This window comes from Macaca fascicularis, chromosome 4, assembly GCF_037993035.2.
Source record: "Macaca fascicularis isolate 582-1 chromosome 4, T2T-MFA8v1.1".
NCBI lineage: Eukaryota > Metazoa > Chordata > Mammalia > Primates > Cercopithecidae > Macaca > Macaca fascicularis.
Window position 1 is genome coordinate 12,455,361 of NC_088378.1, and position 14,043 is coordinate 12,469,403.

The window sequence follows — 14,043 nt, forward strand, 5'->3', positions numbered from 1 at the left end:
GATTCTTTAGGATTTTTTTTTTGTGTATATACAATTAGGTTATCTGCCAATAAACACAATTTTACTTCTTTAAAGTTTTATGCATTTTATTTCTTTTTGCTGCCTCCTTGCACCAGCTAGGACTCCCAGTACAATGTTGAATAGAAATAGTGAGTGTAGACATCATTTTCTGTGTCAAATTGGAGGGGAGAAGTGTTCAGTCTTTTACAAATAAGCATATTAACTGTATGTTTTAAAAAATGTATTCAATCATTTTTATTATGGTAAAACACATAACATAAAATTTCCCCTTTTAAACATTTCCAGCATATAATTCAGTATCATTAAGTCTGTTCACATTGTTGTACAACTATTACCACCATCCATTTTCAGAACATGAGTGTAGACATCCTTGCCTTTGTCAAATTGTAGGGGAGAAGTGTTCAGTCTTTTACCGTTAAGCATATTAACTATAGGTTTTAAAAAATGTATTCAATTGTTTTTATTATGGTAAAACACATTACATAAAATTTACCCTTTTAAACATTTTCAGTGTGTGATTCAGTAGCATTAAGTCTGTTCGTATTGTTGTACAACTATTACCACCATCCATCTTCAGAACATTTTTATCTTCCCAAACTGAAACTCTGTGTCCATTAAACAACAACTTCCTATTCTACCTCTCTCCCACATTTTCCACATCCCACCCTCTGACTACCCTGGCCTGGCAACCACCATTCTACTTTCTGTCTTTATGAATTTGATTATTCTTCAATACCTTATATAAATGGAATCATACAATATTTTTCCTTTTGGGTCTGGATTATTTTACTTAGCAAAATATCTTCAAGATTCATCCATATTATTGCACATTGCATATGAGTTGGATTCCTTTTTAAGGCTGAATAATATACTTGGTATTCATGGGGGATTGGTTTCAGGATCCCCTTGGATACCAAAATTTGAGAATGCTCAAGTCCCTTATGTAAAATGGTGTAGCCTTTGCATATAAACTTTGTGTGTTGTCCTGTATACTTTAAATCCTCTAGATTACTTATAACAATGTAAGTGGTACATAAATGCTATAATAGTTGTTATACTGTATTGTTTTTTGTTTATATTATGAGGATAGGATGATTATTACTATTTTGAGGCAGAATCTCGCTCTGTCACCCAGGTCCTGAAGTGTAGTGGCATGATCTCAGCACACTGCATCTTCCACCTTCCGGGCTGAAGTGATCATCCTGCCTCAGCTTTTTGAATAGCTGGGACTACAGGCATGCACCACAATGCCCAGCTAATTTTTATATTTTTTTGTAGAGATGGGATTTTGCCATGTCACCCAGGCTGGTCTCAATCTCCTGGACTCAAGTAATCTGCCTGCCTTGGACTCCCAAATTGCTGGGATTATAGGCGTAAGCCAATCCACCTGTTCCTTATTTTTTATTTTAAAAATAATTTTGATCCACTGTTGGTTGAATCCGGGGATGTGGAAACTAGATACAGAGGGCCAACTGTATCATTTTATGTATATACCACTTTTTGTTTGTCCATTCATCCATTAATGGATGTTTGGGTTGTTCTATCTTTTGACTATTGTGAATAATTCTGCTGTAAATATTGAGGTGTAAGTATTTGTTTGAATCCCTGCTTTCAGTTGTTTTGTGCATATACTCAGAAGTGGAATTGCTGGATCCTATGGTCACACTATGTTTAGTTATTTATTTTTTTGGACACAAAGTCTCTCTCTGTTGCCCAGGCTGGAGTGCAGTAGCACGATCATAGCTCACTGCAACCTTGAACTCCTGGGCTCAAGCAATCCTCCCATTTCAGCCTCCCGAGTAGCTGGGACTACAGGCATGCACCACCAAACCTGGCTAATATTTTAAATTTTTAGTAGAGATGAGATCTTGCTATGTTGCCCAGGCTGGTCTTCTTGAACTCCTAGTCTCAAGCAATTCTCCCTCCTAGGCCTCCCAAAGTGCTGAAATTATAGGCGTGAACCACTGCACTTGGCCTGTGTTTAATTTTTTGAAGAACTGTCATAGTGTTTTCCACAGTGACAGTACCATTGTTATGCTCACTAGCAATGCACAGGTTCCAATTTTTATACATCCTTGCTAACACTTGTTATTTTCTGTTTCTTTTTTTTTAATAGTCGTTCTAATGTAAGTAAAGTGATATCTTGTAGTTTTGATTTGCTTTACCCTAATGATTAATTAATGTATTTTTGGTTAGATAATTCATGACTTTATTCTGAATCTATAAGTATACTACACTGCATGCAGCAGAATTTGAAACTTTGTTAACTTTTCCGGGTAAATATAATTACTTAAAATCTACTGCTAATCACTATATCAAGAGATACCGTACTGAATATTTTTGCAATGAATGACTTGCCATCAAAATGACTTCTTCATAAAAAAATGTTTGGTGGATTGTTTTTTCATATACAAAAGCACTCTGACATTCAAATGGCATGGGCCCAGTGTCATCTTGTGGCATGGAGGAAACCCAAAAGATAAGATTTAGATCTTCTTACTTTCTGAAGTGCCTTTGGATTCTATTAATTGCAAAGGAATTACTAGACAAGAAGTAATCTTGTGGTGGTGGGAGACGAGGAAGTAGGGAGGATGTGAGACTGGACCAGCACGTGCTGGTCTGGCTTACTGAGGAATGCCAGGTACAAACTGAGCTTGGGCCACTGACCCGAATGCCCTAGGCTTCCTGAGAGGGGATAAGACATTTTATGCTACCTGCATTAAATTCTCAGGCTGTTGGATATTCAATTACAGTAGTTTCCCCTTATTCATAGAGGATAGTTACAGTGGATGCCTGTAACCTCACATAGTCCTGAACCCTATGTTTTTGTTTTTGTTTTTTTTTTAAGACGGAGTCTCTCTCTTGTCGCCCAGGCTGGAGTGCAGTGGCGCCATCTCACTGCAACCTCCGCGTCCCAGGTTCAAGCTATTCTCCTGCCTCAGCCTCCTGAGTAGCTGGGATTACAGGTGCCCACCACCATGCCCGGCTAATTTTCGTACTGTTAGTAGAGACAGGGTTTTGCCATGTTGGCCAGGCTGGTCTCGAACTCCTGACCTTATGTGATCTGCCCATCTTGGCCTCCCAAAGTGCTGGGATTACAGGCGTGAGCCACCGCGCCCAACTTATATATACTATGTTTTTAACAGAGAAGGCCACTAAGTGACCAACGGGAGGGTAGTGAATACAGTGTGGATATGCCAGACAAAGGGATGATTTATGTCCTGGGTGGAATGGAATGGGATGGCATGAGGTCTCTTCATGCTACTCAGGAGAGCTGCATAATTTAATTCTTGAGGATTGTTTGTTTTTGGAGTTTTCCATTTAATATCTTTAGACTATGATTGATTGTGGGCCTTGAGTAACTGAATTCTCAGATAAGAGTATTCTACTCTACTGATTCGATTGTAGTCATTAAAAGTTTTAGTGTTGAAAATTAGATAATTATAAGGATTGACTGTATCAGAATTTCCTCAAGTAGGTTTTATTTTGAGAGATCTATATTCTCAGCTTTTAAAAAATGGAAGTGTTAAAATTGGCAATTCTCTAGCTCTAATCTACATATATGATTCATGTTCAATATTTATGTTAGATACTAATCTTTATATTTCATCTTTCTTCTCTTTTCTTTCTTCTTTTTTTTTTTTTTTTTTTGAGTTGGGGGTCTTGCTATGTTTCCCAGGCTGGTCTTCCCAGGCTGGTCTTGAATCCTTGGGCTCAGACAATCCTCCCATCTTGGCCTCCCAAAGTGCTGGGATTATAGGCATGAGCCACCGTGCCCAGCCTCTTCTCTTATTTTTCATTTTTGAATTTTCCTGTAGTGCCTAAAACAGTTCCTCATGCATAGTAATGACCCAATAAATTTTTAATTAATTATTTTATTTATGCTAGTGTCTTTTGGAAGAGAAGACTGTAAATCTTGCCAGTTTATGAACATAGTTTTCAGGAGGAAATAGCCCCTGTAATGTTAAGTAATTGTTGTGTTTCCTATAAACAGGATTTTAACAGAAAAGAGTAATATCAGCATTTTATTTTTAGCTAGTTTAACATACAAAGTAAGCTCCCCGTTCTAAAGAAGTGACATAGTCTTCAGCTTCCCAGTGGAAGAGTATGGTTTCATTATCTCAAAGCTAATGAACAATCTTTACAGCAATCAGTACATACTATTTAATAGTATTCTTATTTTTTTTTGTTTTTGTTTTTAAGGTACAGGAAAAACAATGGTGATGGACATGTTTTATGCTTATGTGGAAATGAAGAGGAAAAAACGGGTTCATTTTCATGGTTTCATGCTAGATGTGCACAAAAGTAAGCAATGATCTGAAAGAAGTTTTTTCAGTGGGGAAACACTACAGAATGGTTTTCTTGATTGAATGAACATATACTCTTTTTAAAAATTAGATTTTTGCTTTCAGTAAGATTTTATTTGGTTCCATTTGTTTTGTGCTATGTTGAAACAGTCAGTAATGTGTCCAGAATTGGTCCTTAAGACTAATTTAATACTTTCAAATCAGAGAACAGAGATTACTATATGAAGCTCAGGCGTTTTCTGTTTCTACTAAGGGCCAATAAAAAATGTTAAAAATGCACCTGTTTAAATAAGTGATTCTTGATTAGGTCCTTTACTCTGTGTTACCTTAGCATGTAGGCATTCAGTTTGAGTACGCATAGAAGCTTTATTGCTTTCCTAGTGATCTTATGTTATTCCAGTTTTGCACGATTTGTTTACCAGTTGCACTGTAACCTCCCCAGAGCAGGAATCATGTGATTTTTTCCTCTAATACTTGCAGCATTTAGTACACACATAATGAATGAAGTGGACTGGCCTTAGTGTATTAGGCTAGAGATAAGGACACATTCTGATTGCATATGCTAGACATAATATACACTACTTGGGCAGGATCATATCCTCTGCTCTCATCCCTGAAATACACGACTAAGGTGGATGTGTTGATGCATCTAGTCACTTGTCTATTACCTTGTAATTTCTGAAATGATTGAAGAGTAGAAATGGAATGACCTTGAAGTTTCCTTACAACTATAAGAACACAATAATATTTGAACAACTTATTTTGAAGTACAGAAAATGCAAACAATTTCAATGATCAAATTTGATTTTACATGAAATTTAAACTTAATTTTATGTCCATACTAAAGTTTCATTTAGAGATTTTAAAAATGTTATAATTGTCTAAAATACACTAATGTATTTCATCTGTGTTTAATTTCATTCATTTAAGGAATACATCGCCTTAAACAGAGTTTGCCAAAAAGGAAACCAGGATTCATGGCTAAATCATATGACCCAATAGCTCCTATAGCTGAAGAAATCAGTGAAGAAGCATGTCTCCTATGTTTCGATGAATTTCAGGTAAAGTAGAGATTTTTCATAGATATAGAATGGTATACTGAATGAGGTATGAAGATTTAAATTTTGCTCTTGATTTTATCATTGTTTTATAAGGTGATTTGACACATTATCTCTTATTGCTTCAGTTTTACTATCTAGTTCAGGAGCTAGCAAATCACAACCTGCACAGCCGCACAGGGCAAATCTGACCTGCCTGTTTTTTTATGGTCAGTGAGAAAAGAAGAGTGTATACATGCATACATACACACACACACACACACGCACACACACACACGCACACACACATATTTTAAGAGACAGGGTCCTGCTCTGTTACCCAGGCCCAGGCTGGAGTGCAGTGGCATAATCATAGCTCATCATAACCTCAAACTCCTGGGTTCAGCCTCCTGCCTCAGCTTCCTGAGTAGCTGGAACTATTGGCTCATACACCATACCTAGCAAATTTTTAAAAACAATTTTGTAGAGATTAGGTCTTACTATGTTTCCCAGGCTGGTTTCAAATCCTGGCCTCAAGTGATCCTCCAGCTTCAGCCTCCCAAAGTGCTGAAATTACAGTCATGAGCCATGACACCCAGCCAAGTTTTTGTAATTTTAAAGGTAGTTGAAAGAAGAAGAAGAAGAAGAAAAAGAAGAAAGTACAACAGAGACCCTATATGGCTTGCAAAGCCTAAAATATTTACTATTCAGTCTTTTATAGAAAAAGTCTGCCCACCTCTAAATTTTGGTCGATGATTGTACATCTCCCCTACACCACAAAGATAATCTAATTATCATAAAACAATGTCTTTAAAGATGTTTTAGTATTTTTAAAAAATGTTATATAAAGAACAAGTGATTCATCTCGTTGAAGCCTCACAACATACGTATCTGTGATAAAGGGAGGGAATTGCCTTAGTTGAACTTTCAAAGTTCCTCTTAGTTTTAGGATTGTCTGAAATTATGCATTTAAATTGGTAGTGAGTTATTTCCTGTTCTTCTGTGTTTTATAATCTGGATTAGTGGGGAGATGATATGGCCAAGATGCTTTTATCCCAAAGCATGCATGATTGGTCTCCTTTAGCAACCGGTACACATAGCTACCAATAGTCTAGATTTATGATGGAAGGGAAAGAATTTTCACCAGCAATGCTGTTACACTAATCCATCTAGGGAAGAGGGATCTTTGCCGCTTTCTTCCTTCAGTCATATTAAGACAGACTGGACTCACCTTTGTATTTAGAACTGCAAAGGTCTTCCAAGGAAAGGCTTTATGGAAAAGAACAGATGCTCTCCTGTCGTTCTGAAGAGGCATACTAATCACATCAATGTTTTGCAGGAAAAGAGCCTCACTGAGCTGTTTGAAAAAGCACTGACTTAACAGTTACGCTGCTTTCAAGAATAAAAGTCACTGATGAATCAATAGTGGCCATTTCTCTTGATTTTTCCATTACTCGCCTTTTAACCAAAATATCTCTAAATAAAACTGAACTGGCATAGTTACAATTTTGATTAAGGTATTGAAGTTAAATTTTTAAAGAGGTGTATTAATATCTAGCCTTTGTAAAATGATCCGTAGTTTACAATGTGTTTTTACGTCCTTATCTTATTTAATTCTGCAAAATAGTTGATATCTCCACATGGAAATGAGAAATCTAAAGGCATTAGAATTTCCTAGGTATCATGTAAAAATCATTACCTTTAACTTTAAAAATGTAGATTTCAAAACTTTCAGAGAAACGATTGGCTTTTTTACTTTTATTTATTTATTTTTTTGAGATGGAGTTTTGCTCTTGTTGCCTAGACTGAAGTGCAATGGCGTGATCTCGGCTCACTGTAACCTCTGCCTCCTGGGTCAAGTGATTCTCCTGCCTCAGCCTCCTGAGTAGCTGGGATGGCAGGTGTGCACCACCATGCCCGGATAATTTTTTTGTATTTTTAGTAGAGACTGGTTTCACCATGTTGTCCAGGCTGGTCCCGAACTCCTGACCTCAGGTGATCCACCTGCCTCGGCCTCCCAGAGTGCTGGGATTACAGGTGTGAGCCACCACACCTGGCCTGATTGGCATGTTTTTATGGCATAAGCGTTATTGGAAGGCAAGACTAAGAAGGTTAGGATGCTATGAAAATCTGACTGTGCAAAGCATGTGATCCTAAAGAAGATACACAGCAAGCAGGGCAACTTGCCCAGTTGGTGCAGCAGACACAGTGTCTGGGGCTCATGATACTTTTAGGGATCAAGAAAACATTTTAATTTCTTTTAAAATTTGAGGACCTAAATGAATATATCAATAATGACTCCAGCCTGTATCTGTCTATTCTGTATTATATTTGTCCTTATACCAACATAGTCGTAATGTTTTTTTATTTGAGGATGGGGCTCATGAAAGTAAAAGTTCCTAGGGCTTACAGGAGTCATAATGCCACCTTAATAGTGAAGGCCTACCAGAAACCTGCCTGGTTGTGCTGACATACTCCATTGGGTTCAGATTTCAAAAGGTTGATATGTTAGAAAGAAGGAAACAAAAACAACTGTCAGGACACTATCGTTCCAAATGAACTGAGTCTTGCAAAGAAATGCAGGCCACAGAAAGGATTTTTCAGATTACATATTGAGTATAAGAGAGATCCAGGGGAAACAGGCTCTTATAAAATGCCACTTGCTGATGGAGAGAAAGCAGATGTTATAGAGATCCCTGTTATTGCCTGCCCTGTCCAAATTGCTTTGATATTTATTCATTCATTGACTCATGCATCTCAGTTGCCTTGAAGGCCTTTATTCCATATCACAGGACAGGGCCCTATCTGTCCCACAGCTAAATGGACCATGCCTGGACAGCTGATCTATAAGTAGTTAATCCACAATCTTCTCAGCAACCTTGGACTTGTATGGTGTGGCTTGGCAAATGGGCCAGTCTTAGCCCCTCTCTAATGAATTTGAATTAAATGGCACAGAGGGAAGCTCTTCTTACTAATGAAACAGAAACAAAGAAATATAGAAAGTAATTGAATCACTTTAAGGGAAAGAGCACTAGAGCACTCCCTAGACAGCTGCTGAGCTCTCCATAGCAACCTCCAATTCCAAGCCAAACCCCATAAGGTGCCATCAGTATTGTCGCTATCCTGGAGTTTCAAGTAAATCTTTTTTCTTCAGCTCGATCTCCGGTGCCTATTTCTTACAAATAGTCTTGATGAGAATAGAACTATTCAAGTCGTATTTTGCTCCTATCTGCTGTGAAGATGTATTTCCCTGTGATCTGTAAAAGATAACATAAACATTGGTAAGAAGTACTGTGAGGAAATGTCACTTTCCTTAATATGAAATCTGTTACCTCCAGTGGAAACAGAATTAACTGATGAGCTAAAGCCCAGGAAGAGAAAGATGAGGTATCTGCTAGGAATGCTTTTGGCCACAGGAAACAGAAAACCCAAATTAAAAGGGCTTGTACTCCAATGGGGAAATACTCTGTTATATAAGGTAGTGTCATTTTCCTTGCTCAAACCCTTCTACTTCCTCTCTAACCTTGTCTCCTACAGGTTCAGCCTCACTCATTGCTCCCTACCTTCTTCATAGATTCAATCCTATTTTCTTCATAGGTTAAGGAACCGCAGTTAGTAGTTGGGTATTATGCCAACTACTTATTTCCCGCAGGGCTCTGAAGAAAACATGCACAGAGATGACAAAACAAGACAATACCAAATTGATTGCTTTCATTTGATCCCAAATTTTAGTGTAGCATGTTTTTTTTTTTTTTTCCCCCATTCCCAATTATTGCATAATATAGCATTCTTGTATGTTAAGAGTTGACAGTATGGGAGACCCTATTCCCCTGAGCAAGTTTGACCTGAATATCCTAGAATGCAAAATGTTAATAATCTTGCTCTTTTATTTCCTTTGCAATTCCAACTTGAATCTTGGAGATTACTACTGCATTCAAGAAAAGACCGATATCTGCATATACCCAGTGTTAGAAGAGCCAGAGAAAATGAAAACATAAGGGCAAGAGTGTGCCCCCTAAGGGAAGAAGTGATCTCTGCTGGTTTCACTATCCTGAACTGTCTTCTTCAGGTCTTAAAGAAGTTTCTCCAATACACCAAAATTCGATGATCACAAGTCCAAATCTCTACTTATCCCCCTTCCCGAAAACTCAAGAGGGTGAAATATACTCCAAAATGTTGCTGCGCCAGCACTCTGATCCCCACCAACCACACAATTTATAATGAACAAGCAGAGCCTTTGCACTGGGCATTCTTTCTGCACAGAGTGGCCCCTCTGTTCTGAGAGCCCCCAGCTAAATTGGGGTTCCAGCACCAGAGCGGCTGGCAACCTTGCCCTAACAGGAAATTCAGGGAGCTGGATATAGGTGTTTACAGCTTGCCTTTCACAGGAAACTTCTTTCACCTGGAGAACGGCCTGATGCCTGGTTGTCTGACCCATGACCAAGGAGTCCCTCACACAGGAAGCTTGTTTATACTGGCATATGCCTTTGTGGCTCTTGTCTGACTTATGTCCAGTTTATGCCGTCTGACCATTGCTTTGGCACTGGGAGCCTGATGTTGTGTTCTTCCTGGCATCCCAGGAAAATCCTGGCCTGGGGCAGACCCTGGTTCTTCAGAGGGAAGGTGCAAGTCAATACACCACTACAATAGAAAATAAGTTCAAAGACTGATTATTACAGATGCTGGGCAGGGAGGGAGCAATGAGTCAGAAGGCCAGTCCTTCGTCCCTGGTCACAGGAGGCAGTAATGAAGAGTCAGGCAGAAAGAGAGTATGGCAACTAGCAGCATGCGTGTATATGTGTATTTTATATATATGTAGGAATAGGATGTGGCTAACTATGCTTGTGAGCAAAAGCCTGAATGGTTCGTTTAAAGTAAAGGAAGCAACAGGAAAAGTGAGGAGCCCCATCTTGTAAGCAAGAGCTATGCCTCTAGGCTCTTATCTCTGGCCACAGGCTTAAGCCATTGGGTTCTACTTTTAATGCCTAGGCAGCAACTGGTGCTGTGGGGTTTCCCTCACACCCTTACATATTCCTAAGAGCAACTCCCTCATTTCATCTTGTCTTTGCTCAGTTACATCCTTAACAAGGCCCATTTTAATACCCTATTTGAAATTGCAGCTTACCATTGACCTCCACGCTTCTGATGCCCCTTACCCACCTTTTTTCCCATATCATATATCACCTTTTAACATATTATATGTAATTTACTTATTTATTATGTTTATTATTTATCTGTATTCCAAGAATATAAACTTGAATGCATGAATCTTTATTAATTGATGCATCTCAGGTTTCTAGAACAGTGTCTGGGCCGGGCGCGGTGGCTCAAGCCTGTAATCCCAGCACTTTGGGAGGCCGAGATGGGCGGATCACAAGGTCAGGAGATCAAGACCATCCTGGCTAACATGGTGAAACCCCGTCTCTACTAAAAAAATACAAAAAACTAGCTGGGCGAGGTGGCAGGCACCTGTAGTCCCAGCTACTAGGGAGGCTGAGGCAGGAGAATGGCGTGAACCCGGGAGGCGGAGCTTGCAGTGAGCTGAGATCCGGCCACTGCGCTCCAGCTTGGGTGACAGAGCAAGACTCCGTCTAAAAAAAAAAAAAAAAAAAAAAAAGAACAGTGTCTGAGAATGAATGAATAAGTAGTGAATAAATGAATGAATGAATGAGTTCATATTAAGTCCCACTCCCCTTCCATATAATAGCATTTCTCAAGCAAAATCAGCATTAACAGAACCCAAAATCAGCATTTACAGAATAATATGGCTGATTTTTTTCATGTTTGTTTACATACTAGTTAAATCCATCTTTTATGAACTATTTGAGGTATTGCCCATGTATTTACTAGAATGCTTATATTCCATCTATTATATATGCTCTATAATATTAGTTACTGTTTATTGAGTGTTTTTCTATGTGCCTGTGTTCTTAATAACTGTATAATGCTAAATATAATTTTAGCTACAGCTAAAATTCTATGTAGCTATACATTAATAATACAGAATTATATTAATACTAGAATATATATCATACATATGTAATAGTCAAAGTTAATAGTCTCTCATTTCTTGAGAGTTTACTTTATGTCTCATAACAATATTGCAAGGTAGGTATTATTACTGCTTTTGTTGCATTGATGAGGAAATTGAGGGTCAGAGAGGTTCAGTAACTTGACCAAGGTCACACAGCTGGTAACTAGCAGTTTAAGTCCAGCACTAATGCTCTTGTTTACCAGTAACAGCTATGCTATACATTTTCCTTGGTATATGAAGAGTCTTGTATTATGTGTTTAAATATACAGTTCTAGAGCTGGGTGGGGTTTTGGTAGATGTTTTAGTGGTGGAGCCTAAAAATTATCCTTAGGCCTATTAAGCCTAGTACAATACTTGCTAATTTATTAGGAAAGAATTTTTGAGGCACTTTATTCTTAGCGACAGTATATCTATCTACAATCACCACTTCACTTTTAAAATGGAATCGTATTAGTAGCCTTGATTTTTAGCTAGTTATTATTGGCCTTTAGGTGGTGTTAATTAATATAATATTTATTTTACTAGGGAAATGAATGGTAATTATTGCTGCTTAAAAACACGGATATACTCCTTTTTTGTGCTCTTGAATTTAAGGAATTTTAAAGATTATGTTTTGGTAAGCATTCAGATTACACTTGCAGAATGTTCTTCATTAGCTTGGTCTTCCTTACTAAGTGTAACATTTCAGCTTTTTTAAACTTTTATTTTAGGTTCAGGGGTATGTGTGCCGGTTTGTTATAGAGGTAAACATGTGTCACAAGAGTTTGCTGTACTGATTATTTCATCACCCAGGTTTAAACCTAGTAGCCAATAGTTCTTTTTTCTGCTCTTCCCCCTCCTCCCACCCTCTACGCTCAAGTGGGTGCATTTCAGTTTTGCCTGAGGTGTTAGATACTCGATTCTTATCTTGGTTGAGAAATGTGTTTGGATAGGTTGTTTTTTTTTAATGTGTTTTGGTTAGTGAAATAAATAATAGCTTATCTTTAGAGTTTTCCTTAGGATCTTCATTATGTCCTCTTGGAATATTTATGTTACATGTTAAACTGTTTATGTTCTGAAGACATCAGATTAGTGAGGAAAACTGATTTTTAAAAATGTTATTTCTTCATATCTCTTCTGAGAGGGACATTGAATAGATGTTTTACTAATACCGGTCCAGAAAAAAAAAAAAAAAAGAATTCTGATGAGCAGAAGATCATGCAAAATTCTCCTCTATAAGCTATCAATATCATTTAAAAAATAGTTTTAACTATTTTTATGAAGCAGGAAGAAAGCTATTAAAAACTGCTAATAAAAACTAGGTGCTTATTTTTGTGCTAATCCTAATTACTGATAATGCATGCTTATGTTTGTCACTCATTATATGGCACCGTACCAATCAGTGGATGACTGAGACTCAAGCACTCACACATGTAAATTCACCATTAGATTTTTTTTTTTCCTTTTCTACTTAAGTGAGTCATAATGGAAAGCAACTCTAGGTTATAAAAAAATCTTTTCTCTTTAATGCTAATGAAATGTCTCCACTCTCTGTATTAGCAGACTACCCTTATTGGTAATCTGTAGCCTTCTCTTTTGTTCGTGGTGGTAATGAAATGCTGGGTACTGAAAAAGCCAGCTCTCCAAGAATGTGTGGCCAATTGTCTTCTGTTCACTTATACTGTAAAATTACTGTTCCCCGGCAAGGCTGAACAAGTGCGGGGACAAGATCAAAAGAGTATACACTGGCACCCAGCTACACCAAGTGACTCCTGCTTTATTAATTAGTCATAGCTTCTCCAAGCTAATTTGCTCTGATAGGGCAAAAACATTCTGAAATATAAAAACAGCAAATTATAACTCAACCACAAGCCTTTACTGTTGGCTTTCTTCAACTTTCAGTTTAAACCTTTGTATTGTGTCATAAGCTAAATGTCCCTTCAGTTTTCTAAACCTTAGGGCACAAAAGCTATTCTACATTTTTTTCAAAGACATTAATGATATAGTCAAATGACCATTTTTATTCTCTAAAATCGGGCAACCTTTCATTGATCTTGTTCTTTTAAAAAGTCAGTGTATTGGCAATGTAATTTAAAAGTGCAGTTACTATTAAAATGTGCAAGCTCGTTCTGTCCTCTCATCAGAAATGCCACTGGTGTTCAAGCATTTGAAAAGGACTTTCTCTGTCAGTGTTTTTGCGGAAGCCAAATTTGACAGTGATCCTAAACTCTAAATTAAATAATATCAGCACCACTTTCCTTTTCATTTAATCACCATTTTGAAGTTCCCGAAGTCTTTTTAATGTAAGGAATCTTTAGCAGTTTTTTAGTTATAACTTGAGACAGCAAAAATAAATAAATAAAAAATAAAAAATAAAAAAATACATCCCTATTTCATGGTTTTGTTTTCAGGTGGGAAAGAAATAATTAAAACTTTGAGTAAGATATTAGCTGTAAAAAGAAAAGTGATTTAGACTTGTGCAACCCAGGTTATTGTTAATTGCATTATAACCATTCAGTTTGTAACTTTTAGGATTTTGATTTAATTGAAAGAATTCACCAATTTTTATGTCCTCTAATGGGGTTTAAAAATAACAATGTACTATATCTTGTGGATATATGTAAAGCAAGTTGTACTGAGATTATTTGAAATGTGCTATCAAAGA

General features: G+C 37.4%; 1 protein-coding gene across 13 annotated transcripts in view; it reads left to right on the forward strand.

Moving 5' to 3' along the window:
* The window catches only part of AFG1L (AFG1 like ATPase), a 218,242-nt gene that overhangs the window by 59,548 nt on the left and 144,651 nt on the right, over positions 1–14,043 (forward strand). For all 13 annotated transcript variants that reach the window (XR_012433334.1, XR_012433331.1, XR_012433333.1 and 10 more), the window contains 2 exons: positions 4,225–4,326; positions 5,259–5,389. Coding sequence is in view for 8 of the 13 variants with exons in the window: in XM_065543205.2 (XP_065399277.1) it covers positions 4,225–4,326; positions 5,259–5,389 (233 nt within the window). In the remaining 5 variants the exon portion in view is untranslated. The remainder of the gene's footprint in view (positions 1–4,224; positions 4,327–5,258; positions 5,390–14,043) is intronic.